Source organism: Elgaria multicarinata, chromosome 17, assembly GCF_023053635.1.
Source record: "Elgaria multicarinata webbii isolate HBS135686 ecotype San Diego chromosome 17, rElgMul1.1.pri, whole genome shotgun sequence".
NCBI lineage: Eukaryota > Metazoa > Chordata > Lepidosauria > Squamata > Anguidae > Elgaria > Elgaria multicarinata.
Window position 1 is genome coordinate 13,940,541 of NC_086187.1, and position 14,809 is coordinate 13,955,349.

Here is a 14,809-nt window from a genome sequence, read left to right on the forward strand (position 1 = left end):
CTGGTTTGGCGGGTCATGCGAATTCTGGCTGTTTGAGGGTTAGACAACTCTCAAATAACCCATGGCTTGTTTTAGGGTTATCTGAGGGTTGTCTAACTGTCATAGAACCTTTGCCGCGCCAGCGGGTGCTCAGCACAACTCAACAGCCCCCATGGGTAAATTAAGCCTCAACGGGCTGTCATGATGTAGGAACACAACCTAGGACTATGGGGGTTTGGGGATGGGTATCTGATGCTAGTTTAGTCCAGGCTCAAATTAAAGCCAAGCCTAGTTCCAACAGCCCAGAGAAGCCAAGCGTAGGGAAGATGTGGCCCTCCATATTCTGCTGGACTACAACTCCCATAGTCCTTCACCATTGGCTATGCTGGCTAGAGCCGATGGGAATTGCAGTCCAAGATCTGGAGGGCCACCTGTTTCCTATCTCTGCAATAGCCCAACCTCACCTGTGAGCATGGACAACGTGGTTGTTTTTCCCGCCCCGTTGTGTCCCAGAAGAACCGTGATCTGCCCCTCGTACATGTTCAGAGTCAGGTCCCGAACGGCTTCCCTGGTCTTGTTCCCTACTTTGAACACCTGCGGACGGGATAGAGGAAACCAGACACTTAGATGCTCTTTCTATAGGTGCTTTTACAAGAGCCATTCAGAAGCTCCAAGCCAAACTAGAGGCCAGATTAAAACAGAAAATAAAACGGAGGACCCGCCTCCTGCATTCATGTCCTCTGAACCCTAGACAGTGGTTCATCTTAACTTGGTTAGTGAAAACAACCCTGCTTCGTAAACTGAACTTTGCGGCTGGCTTGTTTCCAGTAACCATAGTTAAGATTAAAAACAGTTTGTGTAACTCTAGTTGTTGGAGAAGTGGCTGTTCAGCCATGAAGTCAGCAGCTTTCAAGGGAGAGGTAAGCTCAGCCAGTCAGGGCTCTGGTCGGTTTGATGGGGGCGGGGCCAAAAGGGCAGACCAGAGTGAGAACTTTCTCCTTTGCTCTTACTGTGGTCTGCCTGAGGCCTATATATTTATTTATTTATTTTTATTTATTTATTACACTTCTATACCGCTTCCATAGCCAGGGCTCTCTCTCTCTCTCTCTGCTGTCACCAATATTTCCTCCTAATGTCGTGGATCAAAGAACAATTAAACAAATGAGGAACCAAAATAGCAAAAGCACAAGTGGTACATCGAGGAAGGCTTCTTGAAAGAAAGATGTCTTCAGCAGATGCCCAAAACAACACAATGTTGGTGCCTGCCTGATCTCCAGAGGAAGGGAGTTCCACAGAGAGGGAGCCACCACACTGAAGGCTCTGCTCCGGGTGGGCTCCATGTGGAACTCCCAAGAGCATCCCAGCTGATGACCTCAGTGACCAGGCTCTTTTAGGAAGGTAGTAGCTTGAAGGGACCTACCTTGGACAGGTGCTTGATTTTAATTCCTGACACCAGATCTGATGGCTCTTCTTCTATGTACTGGCTTTTTAGGGCCTTCTCTGGGTCTTCCTCCTCCTCTTTCTCTTTTCCCAAAACTGTCTGAGGACTGCTACACCAGTATGATGGCTAAAGAGAGAAACAGAAAGGTATTATTATCATCATCATCATCACTTCTTCCTACAGAATGTTGTTGTTTGCAACCAATTTAATTCCTGTTCATGAACGTTCCGGGGGGAAGTCATTAAGGTTGCAATCCTATGCATGTTTAAACAGAAAAAAGTTGCACAACTGGCATAGGATTGTCTGCTTATAGATTATATCCCACAACAACCCCAAACCCAGAGACGGCTGAGAGAACGTGTGCATGGCTCAAAGATTTAAACATTGCTCCCAAAAAAGAGTGTTACATTGAAAATCTATAATAATAAGGGAGGATGTATGTGCGTACGTCTGTCAGTGCCTTAGTTCCAAAATTGTGAAATTGAGACACCTGAAATTTCGCACGCCTACTAAGATGACTCTCAGGATATGCACAACCCATAGTTAAACCATACTGCGGGGTTCGCACAGAGCAACAAGCCAGGATTCAACAATAACCACCAATTCAACAACCACCCATGCTCAACCTGTAGTCTGGGTTGTTGTTACGTGTGAACAGGACCATAGGCTGACCAGTGGCTTTCTGGACTCACCAATAAGAAGAAGTACCAGGGCTGTGGGATGCCATACTCTCCCGGGAACACGGCCTCCACGTACCAAGCCACCAAGCCGTAAAGCACAGAGTCCAGCAGTAACATCCCCAGCACATGACCCACAGTGAAGTTATCGTCCACGCTGACCGGCTTCATCAAGTCCCTCCATTGCACCCCAGTGCCTGGAAAACAGAAAATCCTGTTTTACTTCTGACAATGGGCAGCAGACCACACTGCCGCCCCTGCGAAGCTGCTAATGCATTAAGTTCTTAAAATACGACCATATATTCTTCCCCTGCCCATCCCTGTCTCCACACACACACAGAGCCATGCTTAAAGCTACACACAGCCCCAAATCCAGGGCAACTCGACAGCAAAACAAGCAACCGGCCAAGAGGTTGAAATCCTGGCCAGGCCCCCGAAGAAATCGAGCAACGGAAGAAAAACGAAGAGCCAACTCACCTTTGCCTTCAAACATGCCGATCAACTGGGCTCCCATGGCCATGGCGACGTTGGAGAGGAGGCAGGACGAAAGCTTCTGGTCGTGGGTCATGAGGTCATAGCGTGGAGAGATGAAGAAGTAGGGGATGTAGGAGAAAAAATAGAGGAATCCCCCGGCAGCGGCAGCCACATTTGCTGTGAAGGCAAAGGAAATTGTGGGAATGGAGAAACAACATTCAGAGAAAAACAGTGACTTTAAAAGTTAAAGCAGGCAAACCTATGCATGTTTAGATGGGGTATGCTGCGAGTTGCAGGCCTTTTTTCGGTCGAAACGTGCAGAGGATGATGCCTTAAGAAACGTATTGTGAACTCTGGTTTACTGAAACCACAATCGCGGCCCAAAAACCAGCACACGAGGCTAGATGAGGAGGGGGCAGGGCTAGGGAGGAAGGCGCCCCATATCTGAAACAGGCCATTGCATGCCCAGAGTTTTGCACGTTCTTGCAAGTCTCCTGGGTTCTGCAGCGCCCAAGAGGGGCTTGTGGCAAATGACCCGGTCAATCCCCAGCCCTCCTTTACTAGAAGCACGGCTGGGTCCAAGTAGGGAACAAAAGCCGTGAGCTCTCATCTCCTGTGCATACAGTACAGACGGAAGCTGCAACAAAATGTCGCACTGTGTGGAATGCTGAAGGGTTCCAGCCAGCCATGCCCTTTTCGAGGATGCTCCATTACATTTCCCACCCACCCCCAGTATTCCATTTCTTTCTTTTTTTAATATAATTTTTATTATTTAACAACAACACATAATAAATCATATACAAACATAACATTCCTCTTATTCCTTAGCGATACATTCTACTTCTTAACTAACTCACATTAATAAGTGCCCCCCCCCACCCTCGGGATCTTATTCTAGTTTCCATAATTGCATCGAATCTTCTGGCGGTGTTCCTCTCCCTTTTAACAATACATGTTCTAGGAAAAATGTCCATGTCTCTTCAAAATCATTGTTTTTTATTATTCCCCTTCTAAATCTAATATTACATGTTAATTTATCATTTATAGCAATATCCCATATTTCTTTATACCAATCTTCTATATCATAATCTCCTTGAACCTTCCAATTTCTGGATATCATTAACCTTGCAGCTGTTAACAGGTAGTATTCCATTTCTGTCCCCTCCAACAGACGGTCAGCAAGCCGTGACCAGTGAGCATGCTCAGTCCTCTTTGGGGTGTTTCTCTCTCCCCTTTAGGGCACAATCCTGTGCATGTTTAGACAGCAAAAAAAACCCAAGCCCTACAACTCATAGAATCATAGAATCACAGAATAGCAGAGTTGGAAGGGGCCTACAAGGCCATCGAGTCCAACCCCCTGAGCCCACAACCTCCCTAGGTCACCGGTTCCATTGTCGTACTGCTCTAACAGTCAGGAAGTTTTTCCTGATGTCCAGCTGAAATCTGGCTTCCTTTAACTTGAGCCCGTTATTCTGTGTCCTGCACTTTGGGAGGATTGAGAAGAGATCCTCGCCCTCCTCTGTGTGATAACCTTTTAGGTATTTGAAGAGTGCTATCCTGTCTCGCCTCAATCTTCTCTTCTCCAGGCTAAACATGCCCAGTTCTTTCAGTCTCTCTTCATAGGGCTTTGTTTCCAGACCCCTGATCATCCTGGTTGCCCTCCTCTGAACACGCTCCAGCTTGTCTGCGTCCTTCTTGAATTGTGGAGCCCAGAACTGGACGCAATACTCTAGACCAGCCTTCCTCAACCTGGGGCGCTCCAGATGTGTTGGACTACAACTCCCAGAATGGGGCATTCTGGGAGATGCAGTCCAACACATCTGGAGCGCCCCAGGTTGAGGAAGGCTGCTCTAGACTGTTGTTCCCCGCCAGCCTAAGCTCAGGAACAATCATTCAGGCAGACCATTTGCCACGAGAAGCGAATGCAAACAAGCAAATATGAAGCTGATTGGTTTCGAGAACTGACGGCTCTTTTGCCCAGGCAAGGAAACACTGCTCACCTTTGGAGAAGAAGGTGCTGACCATGAAGCTGAAGGAGATGGTGGAGATGGAGAAGACTGCCAGGAAGGTGAAAACCAGAGTTGGGTCGCTGTTGGTGAGCACCGCTCCCTGCTCGCTCACCTGCAAAATCAAAGCTCTTCCATCAGCCCTGTTATTCGCTCATCGCTCATCAACAGCGTACAGTGAGAAGAAACCAAAAGACGGAGGGAGAACAGCAAGCATGGTGAAGTCCCTCCTCCATGTTGTGAATGTGTACAAAATGCATACCTTTTGTTGAAGTACGTATGGAAATATGCATGAATTCTCGTGAGAACTTGAAATTCGCAAACTGACGCCGAAACAGAACGGAGTAAACTTAAGAGGGGGGAAATGAGAACCTGGGCGGAACTGAACTTGACAGATTTGTCCATTCCTAGTTTTAGCACCCACTGGGAGATGCTCACCTTGACGGAGAAGAGCACAGTGACAAAGAAGATGGACACCAAGAGGAAGAGGAAGAACATGAGGAACCAGGCACTCCAGTGCAACCAGTTGCTGAGACCCATCATCCGCATGTACTCCTGCGGACACAAAATCGAACATGACACCATGAGAAAGCAGATCTAAGCCACCGTTCTCCTTACAAGGACTCCTTCTCGGCGTTACTCATCTCTTGAATCCCGTAATACTTGTAGCTCATCCAAGAGTGTCGTCTCAGGCAGTGATAAATGCAATTGTCCTTTTGGAGAGGAAAAGGCCACACAGCAAAGAGGCAGAACTTAAAGCATTGGATACTGGATTCACCCAAACTAGTCCTCTAATCTCCCAGAACCAGTTGCCTCTCTAGCTCTGGTTCCCCATAGAAAGGAGAGCAAAGGGAGGCTGCCGTCAACTCTAGAATCGCTTGCCCTTCCCTACACATACATAAGTAAGAGCGTGCAGGTATCTGTCTTTCGATGTACCATGGCCTGACGCCTTGCTTATCTTCAAAAACATAAGGACTAGGACCTTGGAGATGATTGGGGGGTTTTAAATGAAAGCTGAGATTATCAGATGATCTTTAGTCCTTTAGAAGAGATGCCCGAATAAATAGCAAAGTCTGTCCTTTTTCAGATGCTCATTCTAGCTTTGGTCTTGGATAAGAACGTTTCCCCCCACCTTTGGTGTCTGTTTCTCCTGCCCTTAAAGCAGGCGCACCTGGCTTGTGTAACTCTCCAAGCCAAACAGAGCCCACGAGCCACGCATACGTTCACCGGTAATGTCTATGTTCTCCACAGGGCCGGCCCTACCACGAAGCGGGAGGGTGCGGGCACAGCAGGCGGCAGAGTACGGGAAGAGCGGCGCTTCCCCCCTCCAAAGGCTCTGCCGTGTCTTGGCCCTGCCAGCCAACTGCATGGCAAGTCAGCCGCTCCTGCTCACCTGCGCCCCCCGCTCGTTTGCCTCCCAACTCACTAGCCCCGCTTGCCCGGCTGCCAGCCGGCTGACTTCATTTTTTGGGTGCCTGCATGTGAGCCCACCTTGCTAGCGTGCCGCCATTAAGGCGCGTCCGCCCTAAGGAGCCGCGAGCCCCTTCTGAGACCAGTCACGATGCTTTGCCCAACGCACAGCTCCTGAAGGCGAAACCAGCTTAAGGACAGCGTGCTGGCGAGGCAGGGGCGCATCCATGCGCCAAGAAAAGTTAGCTAATTGGTGGACGGGCGGATTGGGAGGGAGGGGGCGGTGGCGGCAGCAATAGCAGATCCCTCCATCAAGCGGTGATCTGCCTCGGGCCAGGTCAGGTTCTCCAACATGAACCTGTCAGTGTATTTAGATCAGAGATGTTGAACTTCAGTGTTAGGTATTTTGGGCTAAGCCAGATTTCAAGAAGCCCCACCACGCCTTAGCGCTCTTTGCAAACCAGGCCGTAGAGTTCTGCTTTTAAAAGAGGCAGCTGGAGAACCATCTGTCAGGGATGCTTTAGGGTGGATTCCTGCATTGAGCAGGGGGTTGGACTCGATGGCACTGTAGGCCCCTTCCAACTCTGCTATTCTATGATTCTATGATTCTAAGACAGCCAAAGCAAAGATTCTCCGCATTCCGGAATGCCAGATCCCAGAGCCAGTATTTGTTTGGCGAAAGGGCAGAATACGCACAGCCGGCCGGGAGGGCTCCGCGTCGCGTTTACCTTCAGCTTCTTCTCCTTCTCGTGCACCACAGCGCGGACGATGTTGAGCGAGGTGTAGGTGAAGCTCAGCATGAGCAGCAGCGGGAGCTGGTTCTGAATGGCCAGGAGGAAGAGGTCATTCACGTACGGCGGGTAGGGGAAGCGCCGGACCACCACGGTGACCCTATCGAGGAGCTCCGCGGCAGAACCGTTGGTGTGGTACTGCATGATGGCCTTGTCCACGGCATGCTGGATTGCCAGGAAACCTTCCCGGAAGTATCCTATGGAAGCAAGAGCCGGGAGTCAGAAAGGCCTGTTTGAAGAGGCCCCATTCTACTGAGTACAGCCGGGAGTGCCTGCCTGCTCTGCCAACGTATTGATTGATTTACTACATTTCTATACCGCCTAATAGCCGAAGCTCCTCTGGGCGGTTCACAAAAATTAAAACCGCAAAGTGCGGCATAAAACCATCTAACAGCTTAAAACTACCCTATGAAAGTACAAGCAGCATAAACGCTGGCAGCAATAATAATAACTAAGGCAGCTCCCCCACATTTCTTTGTCCTGACGAGAAAGTGCTCAACCTTCATTGTGAATTCGCAGCTCAGATACGACTTACCTGGCGTCCCTCCGTCATAATACTTGGGTTCTCGGGGGCCGGGTAATTGTAACAATGGGAAGAGGTAGCTGGTGTGCCAGTCTCGGTCCCGGTTGGGGTTCAGTCCGGTCTGCTCATCTGCAGGGGCGTTCCGAGGGCTGTATTTGAAACGTAGCCGGTAACTGACCTGCAAGAGCGGAGGAGAAGGAAAGGGAAAAAATTAGCAACACCATCAAAAGTTCTGGAAAATGGTAGAAACTGACCTAGGAACTAGAGAGTGAGAGAAGGTTCCATGGGTGAAAGAAGCTGGAAACGGCATCACTTCACACCACAGGCAGACAAGAGCTATGGTGCCACCCTCCGACAAGAGGCTCAGAGGGTGGCGGCAAGAGAAACAGGGCCTTCTCAGTGGTGGTACCACCCCCCCAATATGGAATGAGCTCTCCACTTAGGCCCTCCGGCGCCAATACTGACATCTTTTCGGCATATGATTGGTCATGTATGCCAGTCACCTAATTTTATTGAAACTGCTTTCAGCTGTCTAATTTGTTTTAAATTTTGTACATAAAGATTTTTATGCTGTATTTTTATGGGTTTTTTTAATTATTATTTTATGAACTGCTGTAAACTGCCCAGAGAGCTTTGGCTATTGGGTGGTACAGGAAGGAAATAAATATCAATATCATCATCATGATCATCATCATCTAAGTTGTTTGTTATCAGGGCAACCAATTTGTGTCCAACGAAACATCACGCAAAATACATCGTAGCGGACTTCATCTTAACACAACTACTCTTCTAGGATCTCCAGCTTCTACACTCTGGAAAGGAAACCTTCACAAATCAGCTGTGACTTTAGAGCAGGAAACCTGCAGGTCTGCGGCCCAAATTAAGCTCCACCTGGCCCTTTGCATCTCCCCAATAATTTGGCCCAAATCAGCTCAGAATAAAGCAACAAAGAGGGATAAAGCATCTCCTGTACACCAGCTGCTCCCTCCTTGAAGATCATAGAATCATAGAACAGTAGAGTTGGAAGGGGCCTAAAAGGCCATCAAGTCCAACCCCCTGCTCAATGCAGGGATCCACCCTAAAGCATCCCCAGCAGATGGTTGTCCAGCTGTCTCTTGAAGGCCTCTAGTGTGAGAGAGCCCACAACCTCCCTAGGTAACTGGTTCCATTGTTGTACTGCCCTAACAGTCAGGAAGTTTTTCCTGATGTCCAGCCGGAATCTGGCTTCCTGTAGCTTCAACCCATTATTCCGTGTCCTGCACTCCGGGATGACCGAGAAGAGACCCCGGCCCTCCTCTGTGTGACAACCCCCCCAAACATTCGAAGAGCGCCACCATGTCTTCCTTCAATCCCCTCCCCACCAGGCCAAACACACCCAGCTGTTTCAGTCTCTCCTCATAGGGCCCTGTTTCCAGACCCCTGACGTCTGAACACACTCCAGCCTGTCTGCATCCCTCCCGAAGTGTGGAGCCCAGAACCGGATGCAACACTCCAGATAAGGCCCAACCAGGGCCGAACGGAGAGGAACCAGCACCCCACACAACTCAGAAGCTACACCTCCATCATGTTCTTGCGAGAGACAGAGAGAGTATTTATAGATAGGCTCCTTAATGCAACAGCTGAATGTCACTGATGTTTTCATTGTTTTATGGGGTGGGATTTTACAGATAATTGTCTTTAACGGTTTAAAATTTATGTTTGAATTTGGGTGTATGAAGCCTTGAGTCTTTTTTTTTTTTTGAGAAAGGCATCTAGATGATGATGATGATGATGATGAAGAAGAAGAAAATAGAGAAAATTATACACCAGTGGCCATGGAAGTTAAAGAACTTTGGCAACAGAAAAAGGTCACAATTATTCCATTAGTCATATCAGTCACCGGCATCAAAAAACTATACAGAAAACCTTCAGAAACGGGGCCTGCCAAAATACATCCATACCAACATCCAGAAAGCAGGCTTACTTAAAACATGTTCAGTAGTCAGGAAGTTTCTGAGTCAGGAAAGGACAGCATGACTTGGCAAAGTCCTTCATGCCTGTCTAGAAAAACCACCACGAGCGAGAAAAGAGAGGTGGTGGTAGTGGTGGTGGTGATGGTGATGATGATGATAATAATAATAATAATAATACACATGTATATGCACCAGAATGGCTTTGCATATCACTGTGCAGAGAGATACATTTCTTATTAAGATCTGCATTCACAGCTGCAGCCCACTGGCCAAGTTAAATTGCTCTCCTAGCCACATGGGTATTTTCCAGTTCTCCAACCCTGATTTTATTTATTTATTTATTCATTTATTTATTTATTTCATTTATATACCACCCCATAGCCAAAGCTCTCTGGGCGGTTTACAAAAGTTAAAAACAGTAAACATTAGAAAGTATACAAAATTTAAAAAACATAAAAACAACAGTATAAAAACAACAGTATCCGTTTAAAAACAACAGTTCTGGGATCCGTTAAAAAACAAACTTAGCATTGTTAAATGCTTTTAAGTGCCTGGGAGAAGAGTGTTGGTGCCAGTGTTGCCTCATCGGGGAGATCATTCCACAGTCGAGGGCCACCACCGAAAAGGCCCTCTCCCTTGTTGCCATCCTCCGAGCTTCCCTTGGAGTAGGCACTCGGAGGAGGACCTTAGATGTTGAGCGCAGTGTATGGGAAGGTTCATGTTGGGAGAGGCGTTCCATCAGGTATTGTGGTCCCAAGCCGTGTAAGGCCTTATAGGTTAAAACCAGCACCTTGAATTGGGCTCAGAAACGTATAGGCACTAAACATAGAGGTTTAGTGATTGCCGTTCATCAACTTGAGACATGGAAGAGGCCCGCCGCCCACAGCACTCCTCACCTGCAATGGCAAGGGCTCCTGACTGTGAGCAAAGCAGCGTTCAAATACCAGTCCAGCCAACACGTTGCCGGAGTGATTGTCAATACGGATGTAGTCTTCAAAGTTTTTCTCAGATGGGAAGCCATGAGCTGCGAGGAAAATGAAATCCACAGAATGAAATCGAGGAGCATCCAAAGTAGTTCATTCAACACTAGACATCGTCCCATCCAGACACAGGATGTAAGAATACCAGCCCCACTGGATCGAGACCAAGGATCCATCTAGGCAGAATTCAGTTTCCAGTAGCAGCTATCCAAATATCCTCTAGCAACTGTTACAAAGAGATAGAGTGGCTCTGGGCCCATCCAGGATATTTGAAGGATTATCTCCTGATCTACTATCATCTTCGGAGGCCCTGTTCTACACCCCACGCCCTGGTTTGGTGTGCACCTGGGACAGGGTCTTTTTGGTAGCTGCACCGCAACAGTGAAACAACCTCTTGAAGGACTTAATGTTGGCTCCCTCATTTATTTATTTATTTATTTATTACATTTCTATACCGCCCAATAGCCGGAGCTCTCTGGGCGGTTCACGAAAATTAAAACCATTCAAAGTATAAAACAACAGTATAAAACCATAATATAAAATACAATATAAAAGCTCAACCAGATAAAAACAGCAGCAATGCAAATTTACAAATTTAAAACCATGTTATTTAAAATTTATAGATTGTTAAAATGTTGGGAGAATAGAAAGGTCTTCACCTGGCGTCTAAAAGCATATAATGTAGGTGCCAAGCGAACCTCCTTAGGGAGCTCATTCCACAGCCGGGGTGCCACAGCAGAGAAGGCCCTCCTCCTGGGAGCCACCTGCCTCACTTCCTTTGGCAGGGGCTCACGGAGAAGGGGTCACGTTCTTGTGCTTTAAACAGGCAGCAAAGACTGTTTGATTTAGTCAAGCTTTTAATGCTATTGTTACTTCATAGCACTAACTTGCATTTTAATTGAAGCTCTTTGATTTGATTTGGTTTGGTTTGGTTTGGTTTGGTTTAGTTTGGTTTATGGTTGTGCCCCTGTGTTTATTTTTTATGATGTGGAGTGTTTAAATGGTATGTTTAATTGTACATCGCCCTGGGTACCTGGTAGGCAGAGGGTGCAAGTCTTAAGAACAGCTATGCTGGATCAGGCCGAGGATCTAGTCCAGCACTCTGTTCACATAGTGGCTAACCAGCTGTTGACCAGGAACCCACAAACAGAACATAGTGCAACAAGCACCCTCCCACCGATGTTCCCCAGCAAATGGTGTACATAGGCTTACTGCCTCGGATACTGGAGGTAGCACATAGCCATCAGGGCTAGTAGCCATTGATAGCCTCCTCCTCCTCCAGGAATTTATCCAACCCCCTTTTAAAGCCATCCAAATTGGTGGCCATCTCCACATCTTGTGAATTCCATAGTTTAACTACTGTTGTTTATTCATTCAGTCGCTTCCGACTCTTCGTGACTTCATGGACTGAAGAGTCGGAAGCGACTGAACGAATAAACAACAATAGTTAAACGATGGAATTCACAAGATGTGGAGATGGCCACCAATTTGGATGGCTTGTGTAAAATCACCCTTCCTTTTAACTGTCTTGAATCTCCCACCCATCAGCCTCACCATTTCAAATCTCTCTTTGCATGCATAATGTCTCTTTGCATCCCAAAAGCTTCATGGGATGAACTCACTGGGTTCTAGTATTATGAGAGAGGGAGAAAAATGTCTCCCTGTCCACATTCTCTACCCCAGGCATCATTTTGCACACCTCTATCACGTCTACATGTATTAAAGAAAGAAAATACATTCCTTAGCTCAGGAAAGAACCTATTTCACTGGACGACCTTGAGATCTAGTATTATGAAAAGGGGAGAAACGTTTCCCTCTTTCCACTTTCCTCACCCTGTTCATAACAGTGTGATTGTATCATGAATTCCAGCCACAAAATTTAAGTTGCTTTTCCATGCCGTTCTGGAATTTCGTGGCTCATGTTCAGCTAAAGCAAAGGTGCAGAACCCCAGGCCCGGGGGGCAAATCTGGCCCTCTGTGGGGTCCCAGATGGCCCCACCCCTTCCCCTGGCTCCACCCCCTTCCCTCCCAACCACCTATCGTTTGGTGGTTCTCCAGCTTCTGTGCAGTTTTTCCTCCACTGCAAAAGGCCTCTTCTAAGGGCTTAGTTACTGGCCATAAGAGCTTGAAGGTCAAACCTACTGGTGTTTTGGCCCCGCCCACCACCAGAATGCGGCCCCCGAGAGCTTCTCCAAAATGGGAATCGGCCTGCGGGCTGAGAAAAGTTCCAAGTTCCACACCCCTGTGTTAACGCACGAGAAATTATGCTCCAGGAGAGGGCCTCTGTACACAGATGGAGGCAACACTTGAACCCAGCCAGCCCTGCTTAGTTTCTCACCTTTGATATCGATATCGAGCGTCTCCACCGCTTCCTCAACGATGCGCTTCACAGCTGTGTTGTTGGAGGGGACGTACGCCAGCTCCCAGGGGCCCGGGTGCCAATAGAAGAAATTGGGCAGCTTATCCACCTGCACGTTACGGAAGATGGTGGCGTTGGGGTGGTTGACGGAGTGCACTCGGTGCCGAAGGGCAATGAGGATCGCAGCAAACAGCAGCGGCAGGCAGATCTCGATGACCGTGACAAAAATTTGGCGTTTCTGCAGAACAAAGCAGGGGGAGCCCATGTTCAGCTCGACACGAGAGGATGCAACTGAACTCCTGTTAGCGTGTTGAAGTTGCCGGGTCACAAAACCATCAGTGCTTCTCCACAGGCCAAAGTAGAGCCTCCCGTGCCCTGATCTGGCGGTCAGCTTGTGCATGCGGCCCAGGAGCTGAGAGCATGCAGGACGTGTGTTTCTGCAGGCTCACAGGGTTCGTTTACTACCATATTTAAAAAGGGTCCATTTATATACTACTACATTTTTGTAGCTGCCCTATGGCGCACAAGGTTCTCACAAAGGTTTATTCCAACTTCCCCAACCTGGTATCCTCCACAAGTGCTGCAGTGCAATTACCATAGTTCCTCAAATGCCTGGGAATTATGGGAGTTGCAGCTGAACGGATTTGGACGGCACAAGGCAGGGGAAAGCTGGTTTATCCAGAGACCCTTCACACATGGAAACTGATGCAAGATGCTGATATGGATCAGGAATTGCTATCCACTCTGGATCCAGATATGAATGCACAAAGGAATTACCTTGATGCATCACAACAAGATCCATCCAATCCAGCATTCTGTTTCTGCAATAAATTAACCACCAGTTTATTGTATATCGTTTTAAAAGCCAGTTTGGGGGCAGTGACTTCCATGCTAGTCATGTACACCATTCTTTTGAACCCAGGTACCTTTGCACCTGGGAGAGGCATGCAGGTGGTTCCAGGTTTCCATCCTTGGCATCTCCAGGTAGATCTTGCTGTAAACCCTGGAGAGCCGCTCTCCGTTAGTGTCACCAGTACTGGACTACACGGAACAATGGTTTGATATAGGCAGCTTCTATGTAGATGCAATCTAGCCTAAAGTGCGCTGTGCAGGGATGCTTTCAGATGAGGCTTTTATAGTACCATCACCATGCTTCTAACATGGAATTTTATGGGGAGGTCCAGACAACATCACCTTCCATTTGTAACCCTCTCATGTGTCATGTTCTCTGACTTTGATCCCTCTTTCTCGTTCAGAGGAGAACTTCGCAAAACCAGACAATGTGCCTTTAAGCTCCTCAGAGAGGGTGAGGTTAAGAGCAGACCCAGATCAGCCAGGCTTCCTAAGGCCTCTGCTTGTTGCTGAGACAACAGCTCTTTCTGAGTGAGATCCAACCAGCATAGTGCTGTCCATGGTCCTGACAGAGGCTGCCTTGGCATCCTGCGTCATCAAACTTGACTCTGCTTTGCCCTTTTGGTAAGTGCGACTGACTCAGATCAGCTCCTTTGGGAACTTTGAAATGAGCTAGACAGGACAGTGTGTTATTTCACTGCCTGTTCTGCCTTTTTCTTTATCGCACCCACACCCACAAACCCATTGAGGAGGAAAAGATGGAATAGCTTCAGGAAAGCAATAAATGGGCAGTTATTTGCAGGGGGTCAAAGCATCTCTCTCTCTCTTATGGGCACATCACATTCTCTCTGCAGTCAAACCCAAATTTCCTGTTATGTGGCAGCAGGGAAAAAACCGGAGCTGAGCTCTACTTGTGCTCTTTTATAGCAATTGCTGACAGAACTGTGGACGTGTCTGGATCACATGTTAACCCATGAAGAAGAGCTGCCCATCTGCCTCTTTGTAGATGCTGCCTAGTCTTGTGGGCATATGATCAGGAGCTTGGCAGTAGTCTCATAAATACCATACTTTATTCTGCACAGTTAGCACTTTTCATACTAGCAAGTCAAAGTTATGCGGAAGACGTTAAACATGTCCCGAGCGGTGGGCTTGGTTGAAAGACAGTGATTTTCCCATGGGAATTAGGGAAAACAGGTTTGGGTAAAAGACTGTGAATTTCCCATGGCCACCACGAGCTTTGTGACCAAGCCGAGATTTGAAATCAAACGGCTCCACAGTCCAGAACACCATCCACTATCACTTCGCCGGTTTCACACATATACTGTTGGAGAAATTCACAATGCATTCAAATGAATTTAAATTTCT

At 47.7% G+C, this 14,809-nt stretch overlaps 1 protein-coding gene across 1 annotated transcript in view; it reads right to left on the minus strand.

Annotated features, from left to right (window-relative positions):
* ABCA3 (ATP binding cassette subfamily A member 3) overlaps positions 1 to 14,809 on the minus strand; it is a 76,456-nt gene that overhangs the window by 26,675 nt on the left and 34,972 nt on the right. The window contains exons 3-12 of the mRNA XM_063143558.1: positions 12,572 to 12,830; positions 10,150 to 10,277; positions 7,314 to 7,479; positions 6,716 to 6,975; positions 5,016 to 5,132; positions 4,572 to 4,692; positions 2,575 to 2,748; positions 2,113 to 2,294; positions 1,400 to 1,546; positions 444 to 573 (exon numbers count right to left, since the gene is read on the minus strand). Of these exons, the coding sequence (XP_062999628.1) occupies positions 444 to 573; positions 1,400 to 1,546; positions 2,113 to 2,294; positions 2,575 to 2,748; positions 4,572 to 4,692; positions 5,016 to 5,132; positions 6,716 to 6,975; positions 7,314 to 7,479; positions 10,150 to 10,277; positions 12,572 to 12,830 (1,684 nt within the window). The remainder of the gene's footprint in view (positions 1 to 443; positions 574 to 1,399; positions 1,547 to 2,112; positions 2,295 to 2,574; positions 2,749 to 4,571; positions 4,693 to 5,015; positions 5,133 to 6,715; positions 6,976 to 7,313; positions 7,480 to 10,149; positions 10,278 to 12,571; positions 12,831 to 14,809) is intronic.